General features: G+C 46.3%; 1 protein-coding gene across 1 annotated transcript in view; it reads left to right on the top strand.

The window, feature by feature from the left end:
- esama (endothelial cell adhesion molecule a) overlaps nucleotides 1-26,912 on the top strand; it is a 148,878-nt gene extending 121,966 nt beyond the window's left edge. Inside the window, exons 5-7 of the mRNA XM_085968066.1 lie at nucleotides 1,572-1,694; nucleotides 2,346-2,487; nucleotides 11,724-26,912. Of these exons, the coding sequence (XP_085824192.1) occupies nucleotides 1,572-1,694; nucleotides 2,346-2,487; nucleotides 11,724-12,165 (707 nt within the window). The 3' untranslated portion in view covers nucleotides 12,166-26,912. The remainder of the gene's footprint in view (nucleotides 1-1,571; nucleotides 1,695-2,345; nucleotides 2,488-11,723) is intronic.
- The last annotated feature ends 362 nt before the right edge of the window (nucleotides 26,913-27,274 follow it).

Here is a 27,274-nt window from a genome sequence, read left to right as displayed (position 1 = left end):
AAAAAATACTTGCAGAAAAATCCCCGAGTGCGTTCTTCAGGTTAACTATTAGAATTTTTAATGGGATGTTGATGACAAGAGGTCTCTCTTTGGTTTATATTGTAGACCTGTTCCTTCATGATCCAGTAACTGACCATGAAAGAAAGGAAATACTTGCCTTTCATGACCTCAGGATGTCCTAAAGCACTTTACAGCCAATGAAGTACTTTTTGAAATGTAATAATTGTTGTAATGTAGGAAATGCGGTAGCCAAATTGCACACAACAAGCTCCCACAAACAGTAATATGATAATGACCAGCTAATAAAATGCATCTATTTTTTCCCTAATGCCCAGCACCGGGAAATCAGGAAACAATGCTAATCCTGTAGTTCTGAAGGAAGCTTTTAATGACAGACCATTGGCATTCAATGCATATATTGAAATTTGTTCTTGGTTAGTTTATTGGAGTTTTGGATCAGACTGTTTTGATATCAAGCTGAAGTCTCCAACCTCCTAGTCCAGATCTGTGCCAGTACCAAGGTGTGGGAGCATTTACTGTGACATGCAATGAGAGTATTTAACCTCCAGCTGTTTAAACAAGATTCTGCTGAACAATTAAGCTGCAAGCTCACGATAACTGTTGATTTGGAGCTAGGCTATAAATAGAGCTGTAGCGCAGATATAGGAATCTCATTTTGGTGGGTTAACAGTCAAACCCAGCAGTAGAAGAACTTTGTAAAAATTGGGGATCATTTTATGCTTGGATCAGGAATAATTCTGTAATTTGGAGCAATTTGATAAGTTTTTTGGAATTCCCTGCTTGGTAAAGAATTTTGGATGGATCCAGAATAGGTTTATCTAGAGTTGAACATAATGGGAGAAAATGGTATGAGCTGGCCTATTGGAATTCTGTACAATATGAAGTATTAGAGGGATGTATACTTGGTTCCTGGTGAGCTAGTATTAGAAAGATGTGTCTCTAACACAGATTATGGGTGTCAATTTACTTGACCTTTTGCCTCTGGGGAACATTTACTTCCCTGGGGGTAAATGGGGTGGATTTCTACACCTTTTTTGTTTTCCCAGGATTTCCATGGCTTTCCAGGTTGCAGGGGTAGAGCTGGGCCTACAGCCGCAATAGTTGCAAGCTTCTTGCAGCCTTGCAAATAAGGCAGGAAGTGGTGTTCCTGGGACTCTGCTTGCTGGGCACCTCGAGGCCTGTGAGGACCTCCATAAGCGGCCATAAGGCCCTGATCTCCGGATTTCCTAGCCCTTTTACCATACCAAGGGAGTGGGCTGGCATGGGAAGGGTGCTGGGTCAGGTTAATGATCAATAAAAGATATTCATCTGGGCACTTCAGGCCAGGAAATTCATGTGATGGACTCTAAAGGGGAAACAGCTAAATAGAACAGAAGGATTGTTTCTCATCCATCGTCTTATGTAATTGTAGTGGGAATGAATAGGCAGGGATTTGGTCCACTCGGGTTCTATATAAGTGACTTAACCCGCTGGAATGTAGACTTGAATCGATCACACAGTTGGGGTTTATGTTGCTTTATGAGTTTCTTAATGATGTGTTTGTTTTATAGACCGCAGAATGGGAACGCTGACATTGACCAATCTCAGCAAGGAGATGTCTGGATTATACACTTGCAAATCTGTAAATTTGGCAGGGAATGCATCATGCTCAATACAGATGGATGTGATGATCTGTAAGTACTGTATTGGAAGGGGTTGTCTCTTTATAAATACTGGGAAAATTGGTGAATTTAGTTGATCAAAGACTATTGAGTGGTATTGGTGCTCTGTCCATCCAGGTGCATGAACATGTCATTTTTATAACCTAACAATGGCTTAATGAATTTTTGTCCTCCCAAAAAAAGTCGTCTCCCCTCAGTATATGGTGTCTTTCAAAGACAGACTAGTTAGTGTGAAGAAAAGGATTGCGAGGTCATTGGAGTAGATTGCTAGCCATCACGTGAGGGAAAGAGTGACTGTGCAGGGACTGCTGGGGTTGTCAGGTGATGTCCCCTCACCAACCATCCCCCCCCCACCATCTCCACCCCTCCCCCCCAGCCCCCCAGGTTGGGTGGCAGTAGTGTAGGGATCGGAAACACAATACCTGGCAACATCGGATGTCATGCATGATGGGGATTGCGAAGATGCTAAGCATTCGTACAATACCATCACAGACAGTCATTTCCAGGCTTCTGTCTCTCGAAGAGTTCACCATTTAATTTTAAATTGTGGTGACCCATTATTGGATTTGCAACAAGCCCCTGACTATTTCTCTTGGTTTTTTTGTGATTTGGATACTGTCAAAAAAAAATAATTCATCTTTAAAATGTCTCTTCTTTCCGCAGCAAGTAATGCTGGGATCATTGCCGGAGCCATTATCGGAGTGCTCCTAGGGATGTGTTTGATTATCGCCATCGTCGTTTGCTTCTGCATGTACCGAAGGAAGAGAAAAGCAGAAAAGGAGGAAGATATAGCTAACGAGATAAAGTAAGTAATCGTGAGTCTCCAAGAGGCTTTTTGGGGCCTCGGACAAAGAAACAATCTGACTTCCTCCATTAGTTGGGGAAAACATACAAAGGGCCTCACGAGAGAGAGTTAGCAATTTGATGTGGGAAATAAAAGGAAAACAGATGGTAAAAATGTTTAGATACTAAAATTTCGATTGTTGAGAATTGCAGTTTCAATGTATAGTCTTGCACTGGGGATCTGTGCATACGTATACACGTTGCAGCCCTGTGGATACATCTGTTGCCCCCCCAGTAGTCATGGACTATCCCATTCATTCATACACACCAGAGTATTTTACTGTGAGATTGTAGGCACCTTTAACCTCACTCAATGATTTGTTGCTATTAGTGTCCTGGTTACAGTAGAACATTCACAAAAGATTTAGACCACATTCTGCAAACAAACAGGATTCTAGCTCTGGCAAAACCCCTGTCCTGTGGAGCCTCTGACTCTCACTTCACTTTGACTGCATCAACTTCTACCAACACACGCACAAGGTGGTTGTCTGGCAGTGAAGAAAATTGTGTCAGCTCCAGTCTAACACCTGAATGTGACACTGTGCCCTATCAGCCAGTGAGTCACCAGCTGATCTGAGTCGAAGCTGTACTGTTGCGAGCCCGACTCCTTTGCTTGTCTATATTCACATTTTGACTCGCTTATTAGTCCTGAGGTTTGAGGTAGTGGATTTTTTATTTTACAGTTTGTGAGTCATGCAAGAAGTTAAGAATATTGCAATTCTTATTCAATTTCTTGCATGAGTCATAAGAATCCACACCTGAAAATCATGGGAAGAATCAAGGAATTAAGAGTGTTGGCAACACTGCCCTTTAGTTGATTATATAAATATGCCAAATGGAAGTTTCATTTCTGAAACATGAGAACTGCTGTTAGCAAGCAGAGAAAAGAAAGTTTGTAAAAGGGTGTAAAGATAAACTCAGCAACTACAGGCCAGTCAGTTTGACCTCGGTAGTGGGGAAGCTTTTAGAAATAGTAATCAGAGACAAAATTAACAGTCACTTGGACAAGTGTGGATTAATTAAGGAAAGCCAGCACTGATTTGTTAAAAGCAAATCGTGTTTAATTAACTTGATTGAGTTCTTTGATGAGGTAACCGAGAGGGTTGATCGGGGTAATGCAGTTGATGTAGTGTACATGGATTTCCAAAAGGCGCTCGACAAAGTGCCACGTAATAGGCTTGCCAGCAAAGTTGTAGCCCATGGAATAAAAGGGACAGTGGCAGCTTGGGTACGGAATTGGAAAAGTGACAGGAAACAGAGAGTAGTGGTGAATGGTTGTTTCTCGGACTTGAGGAAGGTATACAGTGGTGTTCCCCAGGGGTCGGTACTAGGACCACTGCTTTTCTTAATATATAGTAATGACTTGGACGTGGGTGTACAGGGCACAATTTCAAAATTTGCAGATGACACAAAACTTGTAAATATAGTGAACAGTGAGGAGGAGAGTGATAGACTTCAGGAAGACATAGACAGGCTGGTGAAATGGGCGGACAGGTGGCAGATGAAATTTAATGCAGAAAAGTGTGAAATGATACATTTTGGTAGAAAGAATGAGGAGAGGACATATAGGGGGTGAAATTCGGCTCCTTTGCACCTGCCGTTAGAGTCTCCAGGGGGCGCTAATGGGGCGCAAAGGGGTTATCGCCCGGGAGGGGTGGGGGGCAAAAAAGCGCCTCCTGTGAAATTCGGCGGGGAGCTGCTGAGGTGCTACCCGATAGCGCCATGTCCCCACCAGTAGTGCCCTGGGCCACCACGCCTCTGGCGATGACGTCATCGCCGTGAGAGGCGATCCCTTAGCGCCTCGCCATGCCCCCTTACCGGCCAGTGGCAGAAATTCGGTTGCGCCCCACGAGGCTGCCGTGGGCAGCGTCAGCGCCAGCCTCGCATGTCACGAGCCGGGCCGACTTCCGCTTGCGGGGCGGTAGTTAAAGGGGAGGTGCGGCTGCGACCCGCACCGCCATCTAATTTTTTTGGCCAACCTCCAGGTCGGCCCTCTGTGATGGGCGGTGGCGTGGTCATGGTCACCATCATGTGGCCCGGCACCGCGTCTTGGCGCTGGGCTGCTGCCATGGCACTATGCTGCCCTGGTGGCCTAGTTGGGACCATCAGAGGCCCTGTAGAGTGCGCAGTGTCCCTCCCCTTTAACTGAAGGGGAAGGTGTTGGAACGTGGCAGTGCTCCGCAGAGCCTCCGCAGAGCGCTGCCGATCGCACCCCGACAGCACTTCGGTTACTGCCCCACCAAGTGGCGCGTCCTGGGCGGGGCGGTAAAGCGAATTTTGCGGCCGGGCCGGGACTTCCTCGCCAGGTGCAAGATGTCCTGCCTCGCCAACATTACCGCCCCGAAATGGGGCGCTACCAAATTTCATGTCCATAAACTAAATGGTACAATCCTGAAGGGGGTGCACGAACAGAAAGACCAAGGGGTATGTGTGCACAAATTGTTGAAGGTGGCCGGGCAGGTTGAGAAAGCAGTTAAAAAGGCTTATGGGATCCTGGGCTTCATGAATAGAGGCATAGGGCTGGATTTTCCTAAGCCCCTGGAGTCGGGTTGGAGGCGTGCGGGTGATAAAAATCGGAGATCCGGGGGTCCCGACCCCATCCCGCCTCCATGTCAATTTCATAGGAGTCGGGTTCCCGAGAAGTGCTGGAACCCGACTCCCAGAGGCGGGAAGGGATTAAAGGCAATTAAACTGCCTGTTAACAGGTAGTTAGCAGGTAGTTTTTTGCCTATTCGCGATTTTTATTGCAGGTTTGTGGGCTTCCCGACAGCTCCAAACCACGAAAAGTTTTCGAGGCGGGACGTCGGTCTGAGGTCTTGCAGGGGTCGAGATGCCCAGTGTTCAGGTGAGTGAGGGGTGCAGGAGTGCAAAGGTAAGTGTTTTGCAAGTGTTTAAATAAGTTTAACTTACTTTTACTTACCTTTACAGGAGTCCTGCATTCCGGTGTCGGGAGTCGGCTGCAAGAACCACAGAAGCTCCGATTTTTAAAAAAAAATCAGCTTCTTTGTTTCTCCAGCAAAATGATTTTAAAGTTATCCTGAGAAAGGACTGAGGCTGAATTAGCAGTTCTTCAGTGCTTGACAGCTTCAAACAGCTGTTAAACACTGATATTTCATGTGCCAAAAGCTTTTGACAGATGAAATGTCAATCTCTGACGTCACCTGTTGCCGGGTGGCCCTTAATTGGCCTGCTGAGCCCACAGGGCGGGCTCAACAAGGTCAATCAGAGGAAAATCCAGTGGGTTGGCCACATCTCCATGGAGGCGGGACAACAAGCCCGAATGTGGGTTTCCCACCTCCAACCCACCCCCGTAGCAAAATCCAGCCCATAGAGTACAAAAGTGTGGAAATTATGATGACTCTATATAAAACACTGGTTCAGCCCCAACTGGAGTACTGTGTCCAATTCAGGGCACCGCACTTTAGGAAGGATGTGAAGGCCTTAGAGAGGGTGCAGAAAAGATTTACAAGAATGATTCCAGGAATGAGCGACTTCAGTTACGTTGATAGACTGGAAAAGCTGGGGTTGTTCTCCTTGGAGTAGAGAAGAGTGAGAGGAAATTTGATAGAGGTGTTCAAAATCATGAGCAGTCTGGACAGAGTAAATAGAGGGAAACTGTTCCCATTGGCAGAAGGGTCGAGAACCAGAGGACACAGATTTAAGGTGATTGGCAAAAGAACCAAAGGCGATGTAAGAAAAAACTTTTTTATGCAGCGAGTGTTTAAGATCTGGAATGCCCTGCCTGAAAGGGTGGTGGAGGCAGATTCAATCACGGCTTTCAAAAGGGAGTGGGATAAGTATCTGAAGGAAAGACATTTGCAGGGTTACGGGGAAAGATCGGGGGAGTAGGACTAGCTGAAGTGTTCTTGCAGAGAGCTGGCTCGATGGGCCGAATGGCCTTCTTCCGTGCTGTAACCATTCTATGATTCTATGACCCATGAGGTTTTCCTGTCCTTCCTCTTGGCTCTTAGTGCTATACATCAGCTTGACTGAAAAGGGTCAGGAGGTGTCTTGCATCTGACGCTGTACCAATCAAACTCTTAAACTGGCAGCTGAAAACACATTAGAGCAGCCTGGGGACTTCCACCCTTTAAAATGAAGTTCGGGACCTGGAACATCAGGACCCTCATGGACAACCCCAACAGCAACAGACCGGAACGCCGTACTGCTATCGTTGCCCGGGAGCTCAGACGTTTCGACATAGACATCGCCACTCTAAGCGAGACCCGGCGGGCAGGGGTTGGCCAGCTCAAGGAGCAAGGCGGTGGTTACACCTTCTTCTGGAAAGGCAAACCTGAAGAAGAACGCTGCCTCCATGGGGTAGGCTTCGCCATAAAAAATGAGCTAGTTGAATGTCTCAGACTCCCCTTGTGGAATAAACGAACGCCTCATGACTCTACGGCTCACCCTAGCGCGTAACCAGTGCGCTACGGTCATCAGTGCATACGCCCCAACACTGGAAGCCACAGACGAGACCAAAGAGAAATTCTACTCCAGCCTCGAACAATCCCTGTCCCAAGTCCCAATGGGGGTGACAAGCTGATCCTCCTTTAACGCAAGAGTTTGAAAGGGCACAGACCTCTGGGGAGGTGTGATTGGCAGAGAGGGGGTAGGGAATACCAACTCCAAAGGTACCCTCCTCCTGACAAAATGCTTAAAACATGGCCTTGTCATAACCAACACCTTGTTCCATCAGAGAGACAAGTCGTTCCAAGCACTGGCATCTGCTGGACTACGTCATCGTCTGAGCGAGGGACCGCAAGGACGTCCGCATCACCCGCGCCATGACAGGAGCTGACAACTGCTGGACAGACCTGCGCCTAATCCACTCTGTCATCTCCATCAACATAGCCCCAAAACAGCGGCGGCAACAGAAGCAATGCCGCAGGAAAAACAACGCTGGAGAACTCAAAGACCCTGCTAAGAAAGCCCTATTCAGCCTGCGCCTCACAACCAACCTGGCGACTCCCGTGATTCAGAGACACAGAGTGTCCACAGTGCCTGGTCTGCACTCAAGGCCTCCATAATCAGCACCTGTGAAGAGATGCTCGGTCACTCGACCAGGAAACCAAGACTGGTTCGACGAGAAGGACCAGGAGATCCAGGAGCTAATAAGCCGCAAGCGCAAGGCATTCCTGATCTGGAAACAGCAACACAACTCGAGAGCAAGAAAGCAGCTCTACAGAAGCCTGAAGGCTGAGGTCCAACAAAAAACTCGCGACCTAAAGAACAGATGGTGGGTGGAGAAAGCGCAGGAGATCCAGCAGCTAGCCGACAACCACGATGTGCGTGGATTCTTTAGCGCAGTCAAGGCCACCTATGGCCCAAGCACCCAAGGTCCTACCCCACTGCAGGCCAAGAACGGAGAGGTACTCATCAAGGCCAGAGAGGCAGTCAGTGCCCGCTGGAAGGAGCACTTCGAAGATCTCCTTAACTGAGACTCTGTCTTCGACGCGAGTGTCCTCAACTCCATCCCACAGCATGCTACCCGACACCACCTCAGCATAACCCCAACCCGAGCATGAGTTTGAAAAGGCCATCCAACAACTAAAGAACAACAAGGCCTCAGGAGCAGATGGAATCCCCACCAAGGCACTAAAACATGGTGCAGAAGCACTATTGATGTGAATACATGAACTCATTTCTCTTATTTGGAAGGAGGAGAGCATGCCAGGGGATCTCAGAGACGTCGTAATCGTGACCATCTTCAAGAAAGGTGACAAGTCCGATTGTGGTAATTACAGAGGAGTCTCCCTGCTGTCTGCCACAGGGAAAGTCATCGCAAGAATCCTCCTCAATCGCCTTCTCCCAGTGGCTGAAGAGCTCCTCCCAGAGTCGCAATGCGGATTCCGCCCACTAAGGGGCACAATGGACATGATCTTCACCGCGCGTCAACTACAAGAGAAATGCAAGGAACAGCACCAACCGCTTTACATGACCTTCTTTGACCTCACAAAGGCCTTCGACACTGTCAACCATGAGGGATTATGGAGTGTCCTCCTCAAATTCGGCTGCCCTCAAAAGCTTGTCACCATCCTCCGTCTGCTTCACGACGACATGCAAGCCGTGATCCTGACCAACGGATCCACCACAGACCCAATTCATGTATGGACCGGGGTCAAGCAAGGCTGTGTCATCACACCAACGCTCTTCTCGATCTTCCTGGCTGCAATGCTCCATCTCATCCTCAGTAAGCTCCCTGCTGGAGTGGAGCTAATCTACAGAACAAACGGGAAACTGTTCAACCTCTGTCGCCTCCGGTCCAGATCCAAGGTCGCCCCATCCTCTGTCATCGAATTACAGTATGCAGACGATGCTTGCATCTGCGCACACTCTGAGGTCAAACTCCAAACCATCATCAACACCTTCACTGAAGCGTACACTAAACATCCGTAAGACAAAGGTCCTCTACCAATCTGTCCCCGCCACACAGTGCTGCTCCCCGATTATCAAAATCCATGACGAGGTCTTGGACAACGTGGACCACTTTCCATACCTCAGGAGCCTACTGTCAACAAGGGCAGACGTTGATGATGAAGTCCAACACCGCCTTCAGTGTGCCAGTGCAGCCTTCGGTCGCCTGAGGAAGAGAGTGTTTGAAGACCAGGACCTCAAACCCAGCACCAAGCTCATGGTCTACAGAGCAGTAGTGATACCCACCCTCCTGTATGCTTCAGAGACATGGACCATGTACAGAAAGCACCTCAAAGCACTGGAGAGGTACCACCAATGCTGCCTCCACAAGATCTTGCAAATCCATTGGCAGGATAAGCGCACCAACGTCGGTGTTCTCGCTCAGGCCAACATCCCCAGCATCGAAGCTTTGACCACGCTCGATCAGCTCCGATGGATGGGCCACATCATCCGCATGCCTGATACGAGATTCCCAAAGCAAGTGCCCTACTTGGAGCTCTGACAGGGCAAGAGAGCCCCAGGTGGGCAGAGGAAACACTTAAAGGACACCCTCAAAGCCTCCTTGAAAAAGTGCTACATTCCCACCGACACCTGGGAATCCCTGGCCCAAGACTGCACAACATGGAGGAGAAGCATCCGGGAAGGCGCCAAACACCTCGAGTCTCTTCGCCAGGAGCATGCTGAAGCCAAGTGCAAAGAGCGGAAGGAGCATACGTCAACCCAAGAACCCCACCCACCCGCCCCTTCAACCATCGTCTGCCCCACCTGTGACAGAGACTGTAGGTCCCACATTGGACTCATCAGTCACCTGAGAACTCATTTTTAATGTGGAAGCAAGTCATCCTCAGTTCCGAGAGACTGACTAAGAAGAGAAGAGTGGCCTGGGGACTTGTTAACTGTTTCTCGTCCCTCACTCCTCCTACACCTTATAATAGCCTGTAGATAGCACCTGTCCTACACCTAATAGGTCCACAGAACAGCAAGGTAATCAGCATCCCACTGGTCCTGGGCTCAGTGAATTGGTGCCCAGTGTCCCACCAAACACAATTATTGTTTTTTTAAAAAAGATTTTGGCGTAGCTTATTGTTGATTTTGTGTGTGTTCATCAAAGTGAAAAGCTGGCCAATGAAACACTTTCCAATTTCAGGCAGCCCAGCTTCAAGCACTCCCAGGTCAAGCAAAGCAGGATTAGATGCAGAGTAAACTCCTCTACTCTGCTTTATAACAATGTGCTTTAGCCCGAATTGCAGAAGAATAGCTCCAACTGTAGCAGTATGACATTGTCATTTCCCACACCTGCCATTGTTGTAGCCCCTTGGGAGTGGAATTGTCAAATTTGAGTCCATTTTATGGTGTAAGCCCACACCCACTGTGGGCTGGATTAAAACTGGCAGAAGTTATTTCACGAGGGTCACTTTTAGAGACAGCAGAGAGAGAAAACCTTCACTATATCACATTGGGCAGACGTAGAACCCAACGACCAGAGATCAAAGGGCAGTTCGCCAACTCACTACACGACCCAGTCACTTTACAGATTGCTTCTTTTGGCTATGTAAGCATAGCATGATATGGGCAGAACAGTGGCAAATGGAATTCAATCCGGAGAAGTGTGAGATAATGCATTTGGGGAGGGCTAACAAGGAAAGGGAATACACATTAAATGGTAGGACACTGAGTAGCGTAGAGGAACAAAGGGACCTTGGAGTGCATGTCCACAGATCCCTGAATGTAGCAGGCCAGGTAGATAAGGTGGTTAAGAAGGCATACCGAATGCTTGCCTTTATTAGCCATGGCATAGAATACAAGAGCAGGGGGGGTTATGCTTCAACTGTATAAAACACTAGTTAGGCCTCAGCTAGAGTACTGCGTGCAGTTCTGGTCACCACATTACAGGAAAGATGTGTTTGCACTAGAGAGGGTACAGAGGAGATTTACAAGGATGTTGTTGGGAGTAGAGAATCTTAGTTATGAAGAAAGACTGGATAGGGTGGGTTTGTTTTCCTTGGAACAGAGGAGGCTGAGGGGAGACCTTATTGAGGTGTATAAAATTATGAGGGGCCTAGATAAAGTGGATAGAAAGGACCTACTTCCCTTAGCAGAGGGGTCAAAAACCAGGGGGCACAGATTTAATGTAATTGGGGGAAGGTTTAGAGGGGATTTGAGGGGAAATTTCTTGACCCAGAGGATTGTGGGGGTCTGGAACTCACTGCCTGAAAGGGTGGTAGAGGCAGAAACCCTAACCACATTTAAAAAGTACTTGGATGTGCACTTGGGATGCTCTAACCTGCAGGGCTACGGACCAAGAGCTGGGAAGTGGGATTAGGCTGGATAGCTCTTTATTGGCCGGTGCGGACACGATGGGCCGAAATGGCCTCCTTCCGTGCTGTAACTTTCAATGATTCTATGAAGTTCCCCTCCAAGTCACACACCATTCTGACTTAGAAGTATATCGGCGATCCTTCATCGTCGCTGGGTCAAAATCCTGGAACTCCCTCCCTAACAGCACTGTGGGAGTACCTTCACCACACGGACTGCAGGGGTTCAAGAAGGCGGCTCACCACCACCTTCTCAAGGGCAATTAGGGATGGGCAATTAATGCTGGCCTTGCCAGCGATGCCCACATCCCATAAACAAATTTAAAAAAAAATATATATATGGAGTGTATTAAGGGTCATGAAGAGAACAAATGAATCGAGGCGAAAGATCATATCTGTGGAGAGTGTCTACTTGGACTGTTGCAAACAAAATTCTCTGATTATAAAATAACACTTTTTTTGGTCACAGGGAGGATGCACAAGCTCCAACAGGAAACACGTGGGCTAAGAACGGGAGCTCTGATATAATCTCAAAAAATGGCACACTGTCATCAGTGAACAGCACCATGCACGTGTACAAACCGCATCCCACCAAGCCATCATCAGAGACTGCTTCGACCATCACTGCAATGGGTGTCAACAGCACTGGAAGTTACAAGCGCCCGAACAGTGCCCCAAGATCGGAAGGCAACACCCCGACGAGAAGCTCATCCGGCCAGTCAGCACCTGCTTACACATCGACAATTAACACTCACTGCTCTGGTCCTTCCCCTAAGTGGCAGAATGGAGCTCGGCCACAGGCACCTAGGCAGGCATCCCCATTATCCTCGATGACCCCATCAAACCTTGCCAGAATGGGGGCTGTGCCAGTCATGGTGCCAGCCCAGAGCCAAGCAGGATCACTGGTGTAGGAGCAACTCGGCAGTAACCATGGAAATCCTGCAGTATTGATGACCAAAGAATAGGGCTTCAGACGAGAATCATTTATGGTGAAACATTATGAGTGCAACATTGGGTGTAAACTATGCCCTGAAGTCCTGCAACCACTTCTTGAAACTTTTTCAACTAGAAAGCCTGAAATAAGAAATTTGGCCCAACTGCTGGACTGCTGAGTAGATGGCCACTTCTAACCTGGCATCCCACTTGTACCTCAAACGTCACAGTTGCTCGAGACTGAATCCTTTAGAGAGTCAGCTGTGGTTCTAACTATTCCCATCTTATCCCAGCTCAGTGTTTCTATCCCTATAGCCTCTCTGTTCAAAGTAAGGCACGTTTTGAAAAAAAATAATCTGCAGTTTTAGCTATGCCCATTTGTTGCATTCATCAGTCCCCAATGAAGAGAAATCCAGACTGCTTTAACCCAGGAGAGATATGACTACTGATTTATATTACAGGTGGCAATGTATCTTTTTCTTCTAGTTAGTTATCATTTTCTCCCTTGTGATGGTCTTTCTCTGAGTCATACAACATTCCCCAATGAGACAACAGCCAGGCGACCAGCTCGGCAACCTCTTATCGGTGCCACTTCAGCTTTTGGGTGGTGCAAGAACACAACCTGGGAGATGGCCCCCTTTGGCTTGTATTCCCTTGAGTATAGAAGATTGAGGGGTGATCTGATCGAGGTGCTATAAAATGTTGAAAGGATTCAGTAAGGTAGATAAACAGAAACTATTTCCTTTGATGAGGGAATCAAGAACCAGGGGATATAATCTTACCATTAGAGCCGGGCTATTCAGGAGTGAAACCAGGAAACACTTTTTCACACTAAGAGTAGTAGAAATCTGGAACTCTCTTCCCCCAAAAGGCTGTGGATGCTGGGACAATTGGAGCTTTCAAGACTGAGATCAGTAGATTCCTGTTCGGTAAGGTTATCGTGGGCTAGGGAGCTCAGGTGGGTAAAATGGAGTTGAGGTACAGACCAGCCATGACCTGATTGAATGGTGGAGCAAACTCGAGGGGCTGAATGGCCTCCTCCTGTTCCTATGTGTGACAGTTCTCCATCTATTTGTGGTGAGCAGCCTGCCTGGACTGCAGTGGCTGCCAACAGAGGCAAATATGCGGTTGGGAACTTGTTGTGTGGGACATGACAGACATGGGCTCCAGACCACCAGTGCAGGAGGCCTTGAGAGCCTCTCAGAATGGTGGATAATTGCTTACTCCCCAGTTATATTTTGACTGCAATTTGTAGCCTGTATCTGCCATTTTGTTTCAATTACATTTTCATGAACTTGATTATTCAGTTTCCCCACAATCTATGGAGGAGATATTGGGCAGAATCTTACCTTCCAGGCTGAGTTTGAGGCGGGACTGCTGGTTTTCAGGTTCTAGTCCCGCCCCCAGCGACGTACGATGAACAGACGCTATTTTACCCTGATTGGCCCTGTTAAGCCTGCCCTGCGGGCTTGCCGGCCAATTAATGGAAAGCCAGTGTCAGATGACGTCAGTTGATGATGCTTCATCTGCCGGTTTTCTTAAAGGCATACGCACCACGCTTGTTTGACAGATGATTTGATAGTGTTTGACAGCATTGAGATGCTGTCAAACACTGACAATCACTGTCCAAAGGTGAGCCCTTTCACCCAGGCTCTCCAATTACTCTCTCCTTAGGATAAAACAGATGGCAGCTGCAGCTGAGATTGCAGAAGCCATCTGTCACTTCTCCCGATGAGATGAGGCTACACAAACACTTCACAGCTTGTCACCTGCAGAAACATCTAACCACATTAAAAATTACTTTCACAACATTTCCTTACCTCTGATACTAACCAGTGTCCCATTGCATCCTTCACACCACTTCTGCAGCTGTCATCCAAACACCAATATAACAACAGACCCACAGCACACCTCACTTACCCTGGCAAGGTTCCCCAATGTCGGGAAGCCCACAGCAGCAGTCGAAAAATGGGTAAGAGCCTCTTAACTGCCTGTTAACTACCTGTTAAGTGGCTATAATCCTCTTCCCGTGGCTAGGAGTCGGGTCCCTGCGCAAATCGAGGACCCAACTCCCGGGAAGATTGGTTAGAGGTGGGTTGGGAGTGGGTTTGGGTCCCACTCCCATTTTGGGGGATTTTGCCAGCAGTCCCGCCTCCAGACCCGCCTCCTCAGGGCTGGTAAAATCCAGCCCATAGTGTCTGGTATAAGCAGAGTGCACTCTGGGGACATGCAAATACCCAATTCACCCACCATGACAAACCATTCTGAGATCTTTGGAATAGCAGATTGTATTCCATGAATAACCATGCCCCATTGTTAATTTATTAAGCCAAATGCCAAGTAAAATGTCCTTCAGTTTAATAAGCCACAAAAATCATAGTTTAGAGGTTCGACCTTGGGATGTTAGCTGCTGAACGTTTGTTGCATTTATCTGAAATCCCTCTCTGGTATTTAAGGGGAGGCACTAACCTATTTAAAATAAAACTGGCTGACGTTGCAGTTAATATAGAGACAAAAATTCAGATCCACACGTTAAACATTCGTCCTAGCATTCCACGTGGAATTTGGAGTGCCTATATTTCTAAGGGCCTGGATTTTGCTGTGAAAGTAACGGTGAGGCTAACAGCACTCCCCGTTATTTATGTGCAAATCAGACAGCAACTTCTGGTGAGCGCACATGCGCAGATAAACGTGGAAATCCGGAAGTTGCTCTCCGAGATGTGCCACTCCTCTGTAAACTGCGCGAAAGCAACATCTCACCGTCTGGTGTATTTGAATGGTGTGAATTTCCTGTATTGATGTCATAGATATGCACTAAACTCGCCACAAAAAGTTGTCATCATTTCATCCAGATACCCCTTTGATGGCATGGTAAGTCTTAATTACTGCCAAACAACCTCTCTGGCACTGAAAATTAACTTTAACAAGTGTGGAGTCTCAGTCCTTCAGATTTTAATTATTGTTAGAGATTTAAAAAACTATTTTTAATTTAAAAATAACTTTTTTTCTGTCTCATCTCTCTCTCTTAATCCAATCTTTCTTTCCCTCTCTTTATTTTGCATTCTGTACCTGATTTGACTATTCTAACTTACACTTTTTGGTTCTGACTCTGTGCTGCTCATTAACGATTCTTCAATCTGATTGGTTAAGGAGATACGCAATTGCTTGCCCTGCTCTCACAGATGCCCTGTAGAGACCGCCGCACTGTTTGGACGTCTCGCTGATGGCAACATGCCGTGCAAAACCCTTTGGAAGGTCTATGGGCAAGTCCATTCGCTTACTGCTCACAGCAAAATCCGAGCCATTATATCTGTAAGACAGTGTATCAGTTGCCATTGAAACTTAATGACTGACAGTATTATCAGTGTCTAACACTATAATTGCAGGGGATAAACTGCTCTGGTTACTACATGTAAACATGTTGAGCCAGAATTTGCTGTCAAAATAATGGTGAGGCTAATGGCGCTCGTCGCTATTTATGCGTAAGTGGTACTGCAACTTCAGGCGAGAAGCAGATTCGCGGTTAAACACAGATATCCAAACGTTGCTGTCCGAGATGCCGTTAGCTTTGCTAAAATGGCATCTCGCTGCCTGACTCAACATTGAAATGCATTGAATGGCGTGAAGTGAAGTCGCTGTATTTGCGCGGTAGATACGAACTAAACCCGCCGCAGAAAGTTAAATTTGTCATTTCAAGCTTGGGCACGTGATAATTGTTGATTACTGCCAATCAACCTCTCTGGCACTGATAATTAACTATTATAAATGTGGAGTCTCATTTCTTCAGGTTTTGAATTTTTCGGGGAGATTTTTAAAATGTCAAATTTTAAAACAAATCTTACTTTTCCTATATGCCTCTTAATGCAATCTTTCTTTCCCTCTCCTTATTTCTCTTTCTGTACCTGATTTGACATTGAATTCACCCTCTCTAACTTACACTTCCTTCTCAGTCCTTGCACTGTTTATTTCTCAATCCTTCAATCTGATTGGTTAAGGAGATACACAGTTGGTTGTCCTGTTCACTCAGGCCCCAGATGCCCAGTTTTCCCTCACTGTGACGTTATCAGCTCGCACTTTCAGCAACTGATTTGAGCTGAAGGATGCAGGGGCAGGCCTAACTAACGGCAGACGCCATTAGATGTCCTGCTGCAGCAAGTTCTGGCCCGTTCTTTTTGAACACAAAGCGAAATACCGCAGATGCTGTAAACCTGAAATAAAAACAGAAAATGCTGGAAACACTCGGCAGGTCAGGCAGCATCTGTGGAGAGAGGGAAGTAGGGTTAACGTTTCTGGTCTGTAGCCACTTCTGTCCTGGTTCCCTACTTTCCTCTTGCCACTGTTTCTGTTTTTAGTTCTTTTTGAACACATTTACCATGTTGCTACACATACTGACCATAGCATTTCTTCCCCCTCCTTGTTTGTCTTTTACTTTCTTGTAATATTATATGAAGTCTTGCAGTAAACCTTTATGGCAGTAATATCTCCCAGCACTGTGGGTAAGAAAGCAATGAAGCAATGAAAGAAAGGAACTTCCACGAGTAAAACTCTATCTGGAATACCCCAAAATGACTTTCCTAAAATGTAGAGAAGAAACTAAAAATAGCTGGGAGGGTGTTCAAAGTTTTAGCACTCGCAAAACGCACTTGTTAACTACAACACGTATTTATAGTTAAATATTGGCCTGTGTCCTGACCAATATTTGCCCCTCAACCAACATAACAAAAACAGATTATCTGGTCATTATCACATTGCTGTTTGTGGAACTTTACTGTGCGCAACTTGGCTGCCGCGTTTCCCACATTACAACAGTGACTACACTTCAAAAAGTACTTCATTGGCTATAAAGCGCTTTGAGATGTCTGGTGGTCCTGAAAGGTGCTATATAAATGCAAGTCTTTCTTTCTTATATAGTGGATAACGATAGCCTTATAAGAATCTACAGTATGTACATAAAGTTATAAAACTCAAAGCTAACTTCACCACTAGCCTGATGCTAGTGTCATAGTAACAGCGTTTCAGTAAGTGTAAGAAAAACCAGTGCAGAGGTTACTCGCAAATACATATATCCAGAGACCGTTTCCTCTAAAATAAGGGAAAAGATGCCTTATAAATTGTGAGCTCTTCCTTCATGTCCTGTAAGAGGACACTCCACAAGCATATATTCTCATATAAAAGAGGTACCAAAAGATATGCAGGATGTGAGAGTACAAGAAAGGCTGAGATGATGATAGTTCTTCAGCCCATTTGATCTCATCCTTTCAGAACATTGACCTGACTGTCTTTCCATCACTCTGGCTTTTAGCTGTTTCTTAACTGAGTTCAGTTTCCTGCCCTAGCAACATGTTCTGCCTGTTGATCACCCTTTGTGTAAAGGAATACTTTAAGCAGCCACTGGGAAGATCCTGGCAAAGCCTTGTACAAATGGTGCTATCGGTTTCTGCTGTCGAGCTACTTTGCTTTTCTTCCTTTGAAGTGGACAGTTCATAGTGACAGATTCTAGGAAGGGTGTATCTGATGGAGATACTGTTTGGGAGTGATAAACAATTAAACCGCCCATACAACAGCTTAATCTGTCAACAGAGTGCTACTCTTGTTATACTGGAGCTATCCAATCAGACATTTTGGTTTTAGCCAGTTGATTAAATTTGCGTATTCAAATCAGATCCTCAAATTTTTACAACCCTTTCACCCAACCCCCACCCCCTACCCAAATCCCAACCGGCCTCTGGCAAGTTAATTTGCGGCTAGAGAAGGCTAGCAGAGGAATCTGACATTTAAGCACAAAGCAAGGTAAAGCCATTTCTGAATAGTCAGAGGTGACCCACCAGGAAGTGTGTGATTTTGAGAGGAAGGATATTGTTATTGGGTTAACGTGGCTGCTCCGCGGCTAGAACTGACCATGAACATGCGGCAGCTGATGTCCAAAGCTACCAACCCTACAGAAGCTTCCAGACCTACAACCTGTAGCAGCCCTTGCCGTTATCAGAGAAAGCAGTAAAGCTCTCGGAAATACCACTGACCCTGCTGCCCTTCCTTCAGGAAGATTTCCAGGAGAGAAGGCCTTGACGTTACCAGGAATATTGCCACATTGATGCACCACCCCTGATCTTCCAGTATATAGAGCGCTTTTTCCATTTTAGTTGCTTTTATGAAACGCCTTGAATCCTAATGGCTCTCCTCATCAATAAGGATTTGTGCCCTAGCTGAACAAATAACCTCAGCATGAAATGATTGTATGTTCACATCTGAAAATTGTGTTTTATGTTACAGAAAGCCTCTTACAATTTTTTACAGAGTATCTGTGGTGTCTTTGAAAATATATTTTTTTGGCCTGCATCAACATGGATATTCTGATTTCCCCAAGGGGCCCAGGTTATAGCCTCCTGGTCTCTTTCCAAACTATCCCACAGTGTTGCAGTGAAGGAAAGTTAAGCGAGCTTGCTCACTTTGGCATAGATTTTAATTTTCACTTGCTGGGTGGAAAACATTGAAGATGTTGTCGGGAGATCTTAATTTAGGAGATGACACATCTCGGCCACTGCCTCCCTTTAAAATTGTAGCCTCATAAGGCCAGTTCTTCAGTCAAACCCAGGTAGCTATCCCAAGGATGGTCCACCCGACGGGTAGTGTAGTGACGGGTTCAGATGGAGTGGCTTTGCTGCCACGTTACATCTCTGCCAGCCCATTCCTGCTCCTCCTTCTCCTCCTCCTGATGATCTTCCTCAGTCAACACAGCCTCAGCCAGGTTGGGATGCACCAGCTGCAATTATCTTTGTGCTGTCTGTATACAACAATGTTGCCTGAAAATTCAGTAAGGCAGCTTGTCCCTGGCAAGTTTCCACTGCAGTGATGCTGACTCAGCTCCAAGAGACTATGTGGAAAGCAGGAATGCATTGCCCGTGCGATGCAGAAGCCCTGGGATATAATTTCTCCCTAGGTGGTACGGAAGATTTGAGTGTGGCCATGAAGGGTGACTAATAATTTTGATGCCTATTTAAGAAATGCTACACTTCAGACAACATTGGGTTAGGCAGAGTGCATCTTAACTTGAGTTCTGAGGGTACATTTTTCTGGAGTGGAACCTTGGCTGACACGGTGTATGTAAACAAGGATGGGTAAAGACCGTCTGCTCCATCAAACCTGCCCCATCCAGACATAGAATCATAGAATCTTACAGCACAGAAGCAGGCCATTCGGCCCATCATGCCTGTGCCGGCTCTTTGAACGAGCTATCCCACTTCCCAGCTCTTTCAAAATAGCCCTGCAAATTTCTCTGGTTCAAGAATTTATCCAACTCCCTTTTGAAAGTTACTATTGAATATGTTTCCTCCACCCTTTCAGCCAATGCAATCCAGATCATCTTAAATTTCTGCGTAAAAAAAATTCTCCTCATCACCTCATTGGTTCTTTTGCCAATTACCTTAAATCTGGTTACCGACCCTTCTGCCAGTGGAAACAGTTTCTCCTTATTTACTCTATCAAAACCCTTCATGATTTTGAACACCTCGATTAAATCTCCCCTTATCCTTCTCTGCTCCAAGGAGAACAATCCCAGCTTTTCCAGTCTCTCCACGTAACTGTGCACCATTGATCCACCTCCCCAAGTCATGCCATCTCCTGCGATAGGCAAAAACATATGGCCAATTTAGGAAAAAAACTGTCGGACATTCCCCTTTGATCCTCTAAAGCGGTCGAGCAAGTTCCAGGGGACGGCAGTATGACAGGAGTCTCTTGAATTCTGGTTTTACCCTGCAACCTACCCTTTATAGCTTTTAGAATTGCAGATCAAGGATTGACACACGAGATTCTCAATGAAGACGTGCACCTGGAACGCACATTTATAAAATGTGTTCTTTGATGTTTTCCTTCCTTATGATGAAAATTCATTGAAAACCTAAATAACTAAATTCCTTCACTTGTTAAGACATGAGTGAGAAAAAAAAAACACACAATTATTTTGGTTTAAATTTTAGAAATTTCCACACTGCCTGCTCAGAAAGTTTGCTTCACAAACCGAGCAGGCAGCGACCCAACCTGAAAAAATCTGTGCGCTGTCTTCAAGAAAAGGCTGTGTTTGGGTTAGCGGATTCTGCTTTATTTTAAAGAAAATACCGTGTTCCATTTTGTGCGTTGTTTTGCCTTGTGGGAGGAGCGATCTAGGAAGATTTGGCATTTGACCAAAAATAACTCTTGCAGGGTTGCCAACAGAAGGTTAATGGCCTATATATAAGTATATAAACAGATGAAGATTATCCAAGCTTAAGGGTGCTTACTATATGTGACCCCAAATGTGATTCATACTTAGCAAATTCATCGTCCTGGCTTGCTTTACTTTCTGTGAAGGAGAGTGTGAGTGGGTGAGGGCAGTGCCCCAATAGTATTGAGAGGTAGGGCTTCTTTCTTCCCCCTGGAAACCAAATCTCTCTTCATTTCTGTTGAAGGCACTAACTCTTGCTGTTTTATGGCGTTATAGACATCGACGCTATAACAAAATGTGACCAATCTTCAAATGTACATACAGGCAATGAGTGTCGCCAAGCTATTCAACCCTGGGGATCTACCCTGTCCTTGTGGACATGCACTTTCCAGAAGTAGAGTTTCTCCTTTCCATAGCCCAAAGGCATTGAAGCCAACTTGTATGTACACTGGGATTGCTGCTCTGCCAACGCTGGCCTGATAGCACCCAAATGGGCTGACATAGAAACATAGACATAGAAGATAGGAGCAGGAGTAGGCCATTCGGCCCTTCGAGCCTGCTCCGCCATTCAACGAGATCATGGCTGATCATCCAAACCCCAGCACCCGGTCCCTACACCGACAACCATCCCACCCAAGCCCTATCCCCGTAACCCCGTAACCCCACATATTTAATCCCCCCTAACACTAAGGGCCAATTTTTATCATGGCCAATCAACCTAACCCACACATCTTTGGACTGTGGGAGGAAACCGGAGCACCCGGCGAAAACCCACGCAAACACGGGGAGAATGTGCAAACTCCACACAGTCACCCGAGGCCGGCTTTGAACCCGGGTCCCTGGCGCTGTGAGGCAACAGTGCTAACCACTATGACCTTGCAATCTAATGCACGGACAGCTCATTAACATAATTTGACAGTGCCCCCCAACGTGTAACGCATGATGCAGTAGGGGGGTCACAGGGGTCAGGGTCTAGGATATCAGGCAACAGCAGCAACGGAAGGGCCACCGATTCATTGTTCCTTGCACTGCAGCCACTGGGGAATCAAGGCCAGTTGTAGAATTGGGCTGGTGAAAGCCAGAATAGAAATGGGGGAACAGGTTTGGGTAGCCCAATGTCGAGGAACGGCCGACCAGGATCACCAAATTATTTGACATTCCCATAGACCTCCCCGATTGCCAGTGTTTGATGGGCAGTCAGCTGGAACTTGGCAACCAGGGCACTGCTCAGCTGCCCAGTGACTGGCACGTTGCTCGGGCACTTGGCAACCGTGGTACAGCTCGACGTTTGGAGCATTGTTTGGGCACTCCAGGTGCAATATGGGGAGGCCCCTCATTTGCATGTTTTTTGAGCCTTACACACAGTTTGTGCATATACTTCCGGCACACTGCACGCTGGCCTGCTACCTTCTGGTGCGCTGAGGGCTTTTGGCTTGGTATGAGCCTCTGTGCCCAAAACATCTTGTTGCCTACCATCATATCATCAGCCCCACTTAATCACTTGGGCTTTCAGTCAAGCAATCATCAACACTAATGCCAACACTTCAAACATCCTCTAAAGTCAAACGGCATTCTTTTGCACAAAAGAAGGTCCTTACAACGGGGTGCGCACGTTCACGAGGAACGTGGGAAGCTGAAGCAGCCGCCACTAACGGGGTGAGGATGTAGCCTGTGTTGAATCTGTGTGGGTAACAGGGCTGCCAACCTTCCAGGATTTTCCTGGAGTCTCCAGGAGTTGAAGATTAATCTCCAGGGCACTGCTGCGGGAAACCCAGGTGAAAACTCCAAGGGCCATTAAAAACAATTGTGTTTTTATTTTAATTTAGGTTGAACACTTCTGTTTGTTAATTATAACTCAGCTGTTTGACAGGGTGGGGCAATTGGAGGTGGGAGGCCTTGTGATGGAACCTCCATCAATACGTCCAACCAGAATTGTCAACCCCAATGTGTAACTGTGAGACAGAGACAGAGACAGACGGGGCTCAGCATTGATGGAATGTGAGTTTGTGCCTCTGTACTGACTATGTGAGTATGACTCTGTGTGTGTCAGAGAATGGGTCTAGTTTCCTTTGATAATGTCCATGTGGGAGAAAGAGAGTGCGGGAGGGGGAAACGACATGGCTGCAGCATTAGGGAAGTGTCAGGAGTGTGATTTTATGATAAAGGGTGAATTCAAACTTGGAGCTGTGGTTATTTTTAAGAGTGATATTTTTAATCCAAAATGGGTTAGGCTCATTTCAAAGGTTTGAAGCTTGAGAGACCTGGAACTGACGGCACTCATAGGTGAATCCAATGGGAGAGAAGATGGGGAATCTTTTAGGCATGAATTATGTCCCTAGCTACTGCCAACTCCAAACTCTAGATTTGGCACTGATGACCCCCATAAATGGTTAACAGATGGTTACACCTCAGCATACACTGATAAGTGCATTAGAGAGGAAGAGAGGGCAAGCTCTCATTAATAGTGTGTGATGGGGTGGAAGGAGTTCTGTTGTGCAGTCCATAGTAAGGTTGACTGCTGGTGTGGGAGGGGAGGGAATCTGAGTCTACACTGTACTGTATACATAAAGGCCTAGAAATTCGGTGGGCTGCGCCACCAGTTAGCGCCTAAAGAGGGCACTCAGTGGCTTTAGCGCCACTGGCCACGCCTCCCGCGATATTTAGCTGGGGCGCTAATGGCGGCGTTAGCCTGTTGCGCTGCGCCGCCACCGATGACGTCATCGGTGTGCGCAGCGCCCTGCTACTGCCCCGATCGCGATATTTGTTTGCGACCGCCTCTGTAGCGCCGTTCGCAAATCGCGCCCGGTTCACGGGGCCTACCTGTGGCGGCAGTGGCGCAAATTAAGGTGGAGGTGCGGCGCGGCCGTTTTTTCGGCGGCCGCCTGCCAGCACCTCCGTCCCCGGCCTCCTGATCTCCCCCCGCGGCATTGTCGGCTGTTTTCCGAGAGCCCGGCACTTCTCCTCGGTGCCGGGCTCTTTTGTCGGCACTCGCGTTCTCTGCTCGCGCTGTTGCAGGCCCCTCCCCCTTAAGAATGGGTGGAAGGCCTGCGGTACCGCAGCGCGCCGTGCCGCAGCGTGTGGCGCTGCGGCACGTTGCGCTGCGATATTCAGTTTCAGCGCCCTAAGAGGGACGCGGAGCGCCTCGAGCCTCGCCCCGTGTCCCTCTTGGGGCGTTCAAGCTGAATTTCCGGCGGTTGCAACTGCTCCGATCGCTGCGCTAATTCCGGCGCCCAGGCGAGCTTGGCGCCCCGTTTGCGGCTCCACCCAATTTCTCCCCCAAAGGCTCTTACTGTGACTTGAAAAGACTAATGAAAATTTTGAAAACAGATGATCTGAAATTTTTTTTTCTACAGCTAGCTAATGGCGAATATTCTCAAGCTGCTTGGGGAATCTAGGACTCAGGGACATAGTCTAAAAATTAGAGCCAGACCTTTCAGGAGTGAAGTTAGGAAACACTTCTACACACAGAGGGTGGTAGAAGTTTGGAACTCTTTTCGCAAACAACAATTGATGCTAGGCCAAGTGTTAATTTTAAATCTGAGATTGATAGATTTTTGTTAACCAAAGGTATTAAGGGATATGGGCCAAAGGCAGGTATATGGAGTTAGATCACAGATCAGCCATGATCTCATTGAATGGCGGAACAGGCTTGAGGGGCTAAATGACATAAAGGCCCTTACTGTGACTGTTCCTATGAATCAATGAAAGCAAGAACCAAATCCTCTAACTTAGAAAAATATCTTCAAGTAGAAGTGTAAAAAAATCATAGTTATATTTTTTGCTTCAATCCCCAGCCTGTGATTTCCTGCCCATTGAAATTAAAGAATGAAAAATCAGGGGTTGGTGGGAGGGGGGTGCAATCCCATGATGAAGTACATTGGTAGCGACATGTTGGTGCCTTTACATAGAAATTGCAACATAGAAACAGATCTTTCGGCCCAACCAGTCCTGGTTGGTGTTTATCCTCCACATGAGCCATTGTCCTAATTCCATGTTCCCACATCCCTTTATTCCCTTTTCAATCAACCACCTACATAACTCCACCGTTAATTGCATTCCACTATCTCGCAACTCTGTGTAAAAAAAAAAAAATGTTTCTCCTGCTCTCTATCCTAAATCTCTTCAAGCTATGGTACCTCATTCTTGACCCCTCAGCCACTGGAAACAGTTTGTTTCTAACTATTCCGTCCCATCTCTTCTTAATCCATAAGTGTGTGTAAGGACTGGGTACAAATAGTCAAGAGAAAGTAATGCTAGAACTTCCTTTGTTGAATCAGTGATCTCTATCTAGATGCTCTGGTTAGTAGAACCATAGAAGAATTGTTACCTGCAAATAGATGATGGAAATTCCTAGAAAAGGACTATCTCCGATACCACCAACCAGTGTTAATTCAGTGTCTGTTCAGTTGTACTTCACTGTGCTTCTTACTTGGAAGTTGTGATGTTGATTGGGGTCAATTAGTGCTACAAGACCAGGGTTTTATCTCACTACTCTAATATAATGTGTATCCTAAACCCACAGGCAAATAAAACTGCCAGGAAAGCTAATTGTGATCCTGCTAGAGTCCTGTTTGTAGGACTACACCTGATTGGACTGGAGGAGTCCGTGTTCCACGTTTATATTGAATGTGCGAGGTTGCAGCCCCTCTTCCATTATTTGAAGGGGCTGCTCCTTGATTTTTGGCTGCACTTCAGTCCCACGCTCCTGATCTTTGGTCACCCGGTGCGGAGGGGAGTGGGCCGGTCGGGGGTATCTCCTCATAGGACTGCTCCTGGGCCTGGCCAAAGTAGCCATTAACTGGTCCAGGCAGCGGGTGGTCGAGGGGGTTGTTCGGCCCGACTGCCTGCCTCTTTCCCGCGGCCACGTTTGCGCCCGGATGGCCCTGGAGATGGAGCACGCGGTGTCCACCGGCACGCTCGAGGCCTTCCGCGACCGGTGGGCACCGCAGGGACTGGAGTGCATCATCACCCCCGGCAACCAAATTCTAATTTAATTTATTAAGTTTCCTTTAATGTTTTAAGTTAAGTTACAGTTTATTTGTTTTTTTTGCGAATACACCTGATTGGATCTAATTATATTATTCTTACCAGAGTGTGTTCCTTGGGGATTAATTGAAATCTTTACTGGAATTTTAATTGAAAGCCAAAGTTAGAGGTCAAGTTCTGCATTGAAGGACAAGTTGAAAAGAGGTGAGGTAAATTGATGTTAAATTATCCCAAGCTTTGAAAGCCCAAAAGTTGTAGGACAACTGGGAAGCAAGTTCCACAGTTTTGAGATGCTGGGGAAATATTTATCTTTACTGACCAGACTTATAAAAGTGGTTATACTTTTTAATATCTTCTAGTTATTTTTAAAGCATGTAGGTTGACTACATTTGTATGATATGTACAGATCAAACTGTGCGTTGCCAAAGAGCGAGCACCCATTAGCACATCCTGGAGCAGTATCTGAGCAAAAGAAACAACCTTGGAACCTGACAAGCGAGGATCATTTTTATTTCAACAACAACTTGCATTTATATAGTGCTTTTAACATAGAATAAACGTCCAAAGGCGCTTCACGGGAATGTTATCGGACAGAATTTGACACTGAGGCACATAAGAAGATATTAGGACAGGAGGAGGTAGGTTTTAAGAAGATTCTTAAAGGAGGAGAGAGGAGCAGAGGTTTAGGGAGGGAACTCCAGAGTTTATGTCCTAGGCAGCAGAAGGCATGACTTCATGTGTCCTATTAAAAAAAAATGGCCAAGAAAGGAAATCTATATACAGGAAACTTTCGATTTACCGGCACCTAAATAACCGGAAATCTCGGTTAACCGGCAAAATTCAGGAGTAGGTTCATACTTCATATTACTTGCCTTCATCAATCTGTTGCTGTGCAAGGGTGTGGCTGCAGCTGTTGCTAAGCTACAGAGACGCTTGTAACTTGTGGCCATTGTTCTGAACATGTTGCTAAGCAACAGGGTTTGTTGCTTTATACGGAGCTCTCAGCTCTCCCTATCTTTTACTATAACGCTCGGTTATCTGGAATTTTTGATGAACCGGCACCACGTCGGTCCCATCGGTGCCGGATAAAAAAAAGTTTCCTGTATTTTAAAAACTCATAAATATGCAGGAAAATTCATGAGGTGTGGTGAGATAGGAAAGAAAGAGTGACCCATTGCTCCAACACTGAGGAACTCCTGCACTTCTACGTGGATGATACTGTTAACCTGAGGCCGAACACACAGCACCGTTTGACGACTGTTGCACTCTGCTTATACTGCTACATGTTGGACTGTATTACATATGATAAGCATGGATTTTACATATCGCAGCGTGCAATGAGTTTGACAAATTTTATTCATATTTTTATCAATAGTTTTTTTTGTAGATATTCGTGCTTAACGGAAAAGCTTTAAGACAAACCTGGCTGGACTCATCCTGTGTGAACTTTGAAGGATGCGGTGTCCTTGTTATTTTGATATTCCCGCATTCTTCTTTTGAAATGGATAAGAACGATTTGTAATAAAGTTTATCAGATTTCTATTCATGGCTTGTATTATTTGTTCAGTCTTATATGACAGACGCTGAAACAGTTGCTGATCAGGTTGTTATTGATTGAGTTTCCCCAACAACTTTTTCTTGAGTGAAGGACAATAGCTTTGGGATTTGAACCATGTCTCTTGTGAACTGTAAGCTGAAATCTTATTCTCTTAGCCCAGACAATTAACCCCCAATCGCGTTAACTTGCTTACGAGTGAACATGTCAGATATCCAGAGTATCTCCTGTCAAATTACTGCAAGGCAAGGCCACTTTGTATAGACTAAACTACTGAACTTACATCGAAAAATGATTTGTAAAACATAGGCAAGTACTAAACTGCGTACAAGGGAACAGGAGGGCATCT

The sequence above is a fragment of the Somniosus microcephalus genome, chromosome 26, assembly GCF_052327205.1.
Source record: "Somniosus microcephalus isolate GS21.2 chromosome 26, FLI_Smic_1.0, whole genome shotgun sequence".
Taxonomy (NCBI): domain Eukaryota; kingdom Metazoa; phylum Chordata; class Chondrichthyes; order Squaliformes; family Somniosidae; genus Somniosus; species Somniosus microcephalus.
This window is presented reverse-complemented; position numbering and strand designations above follow the sequence as displayed.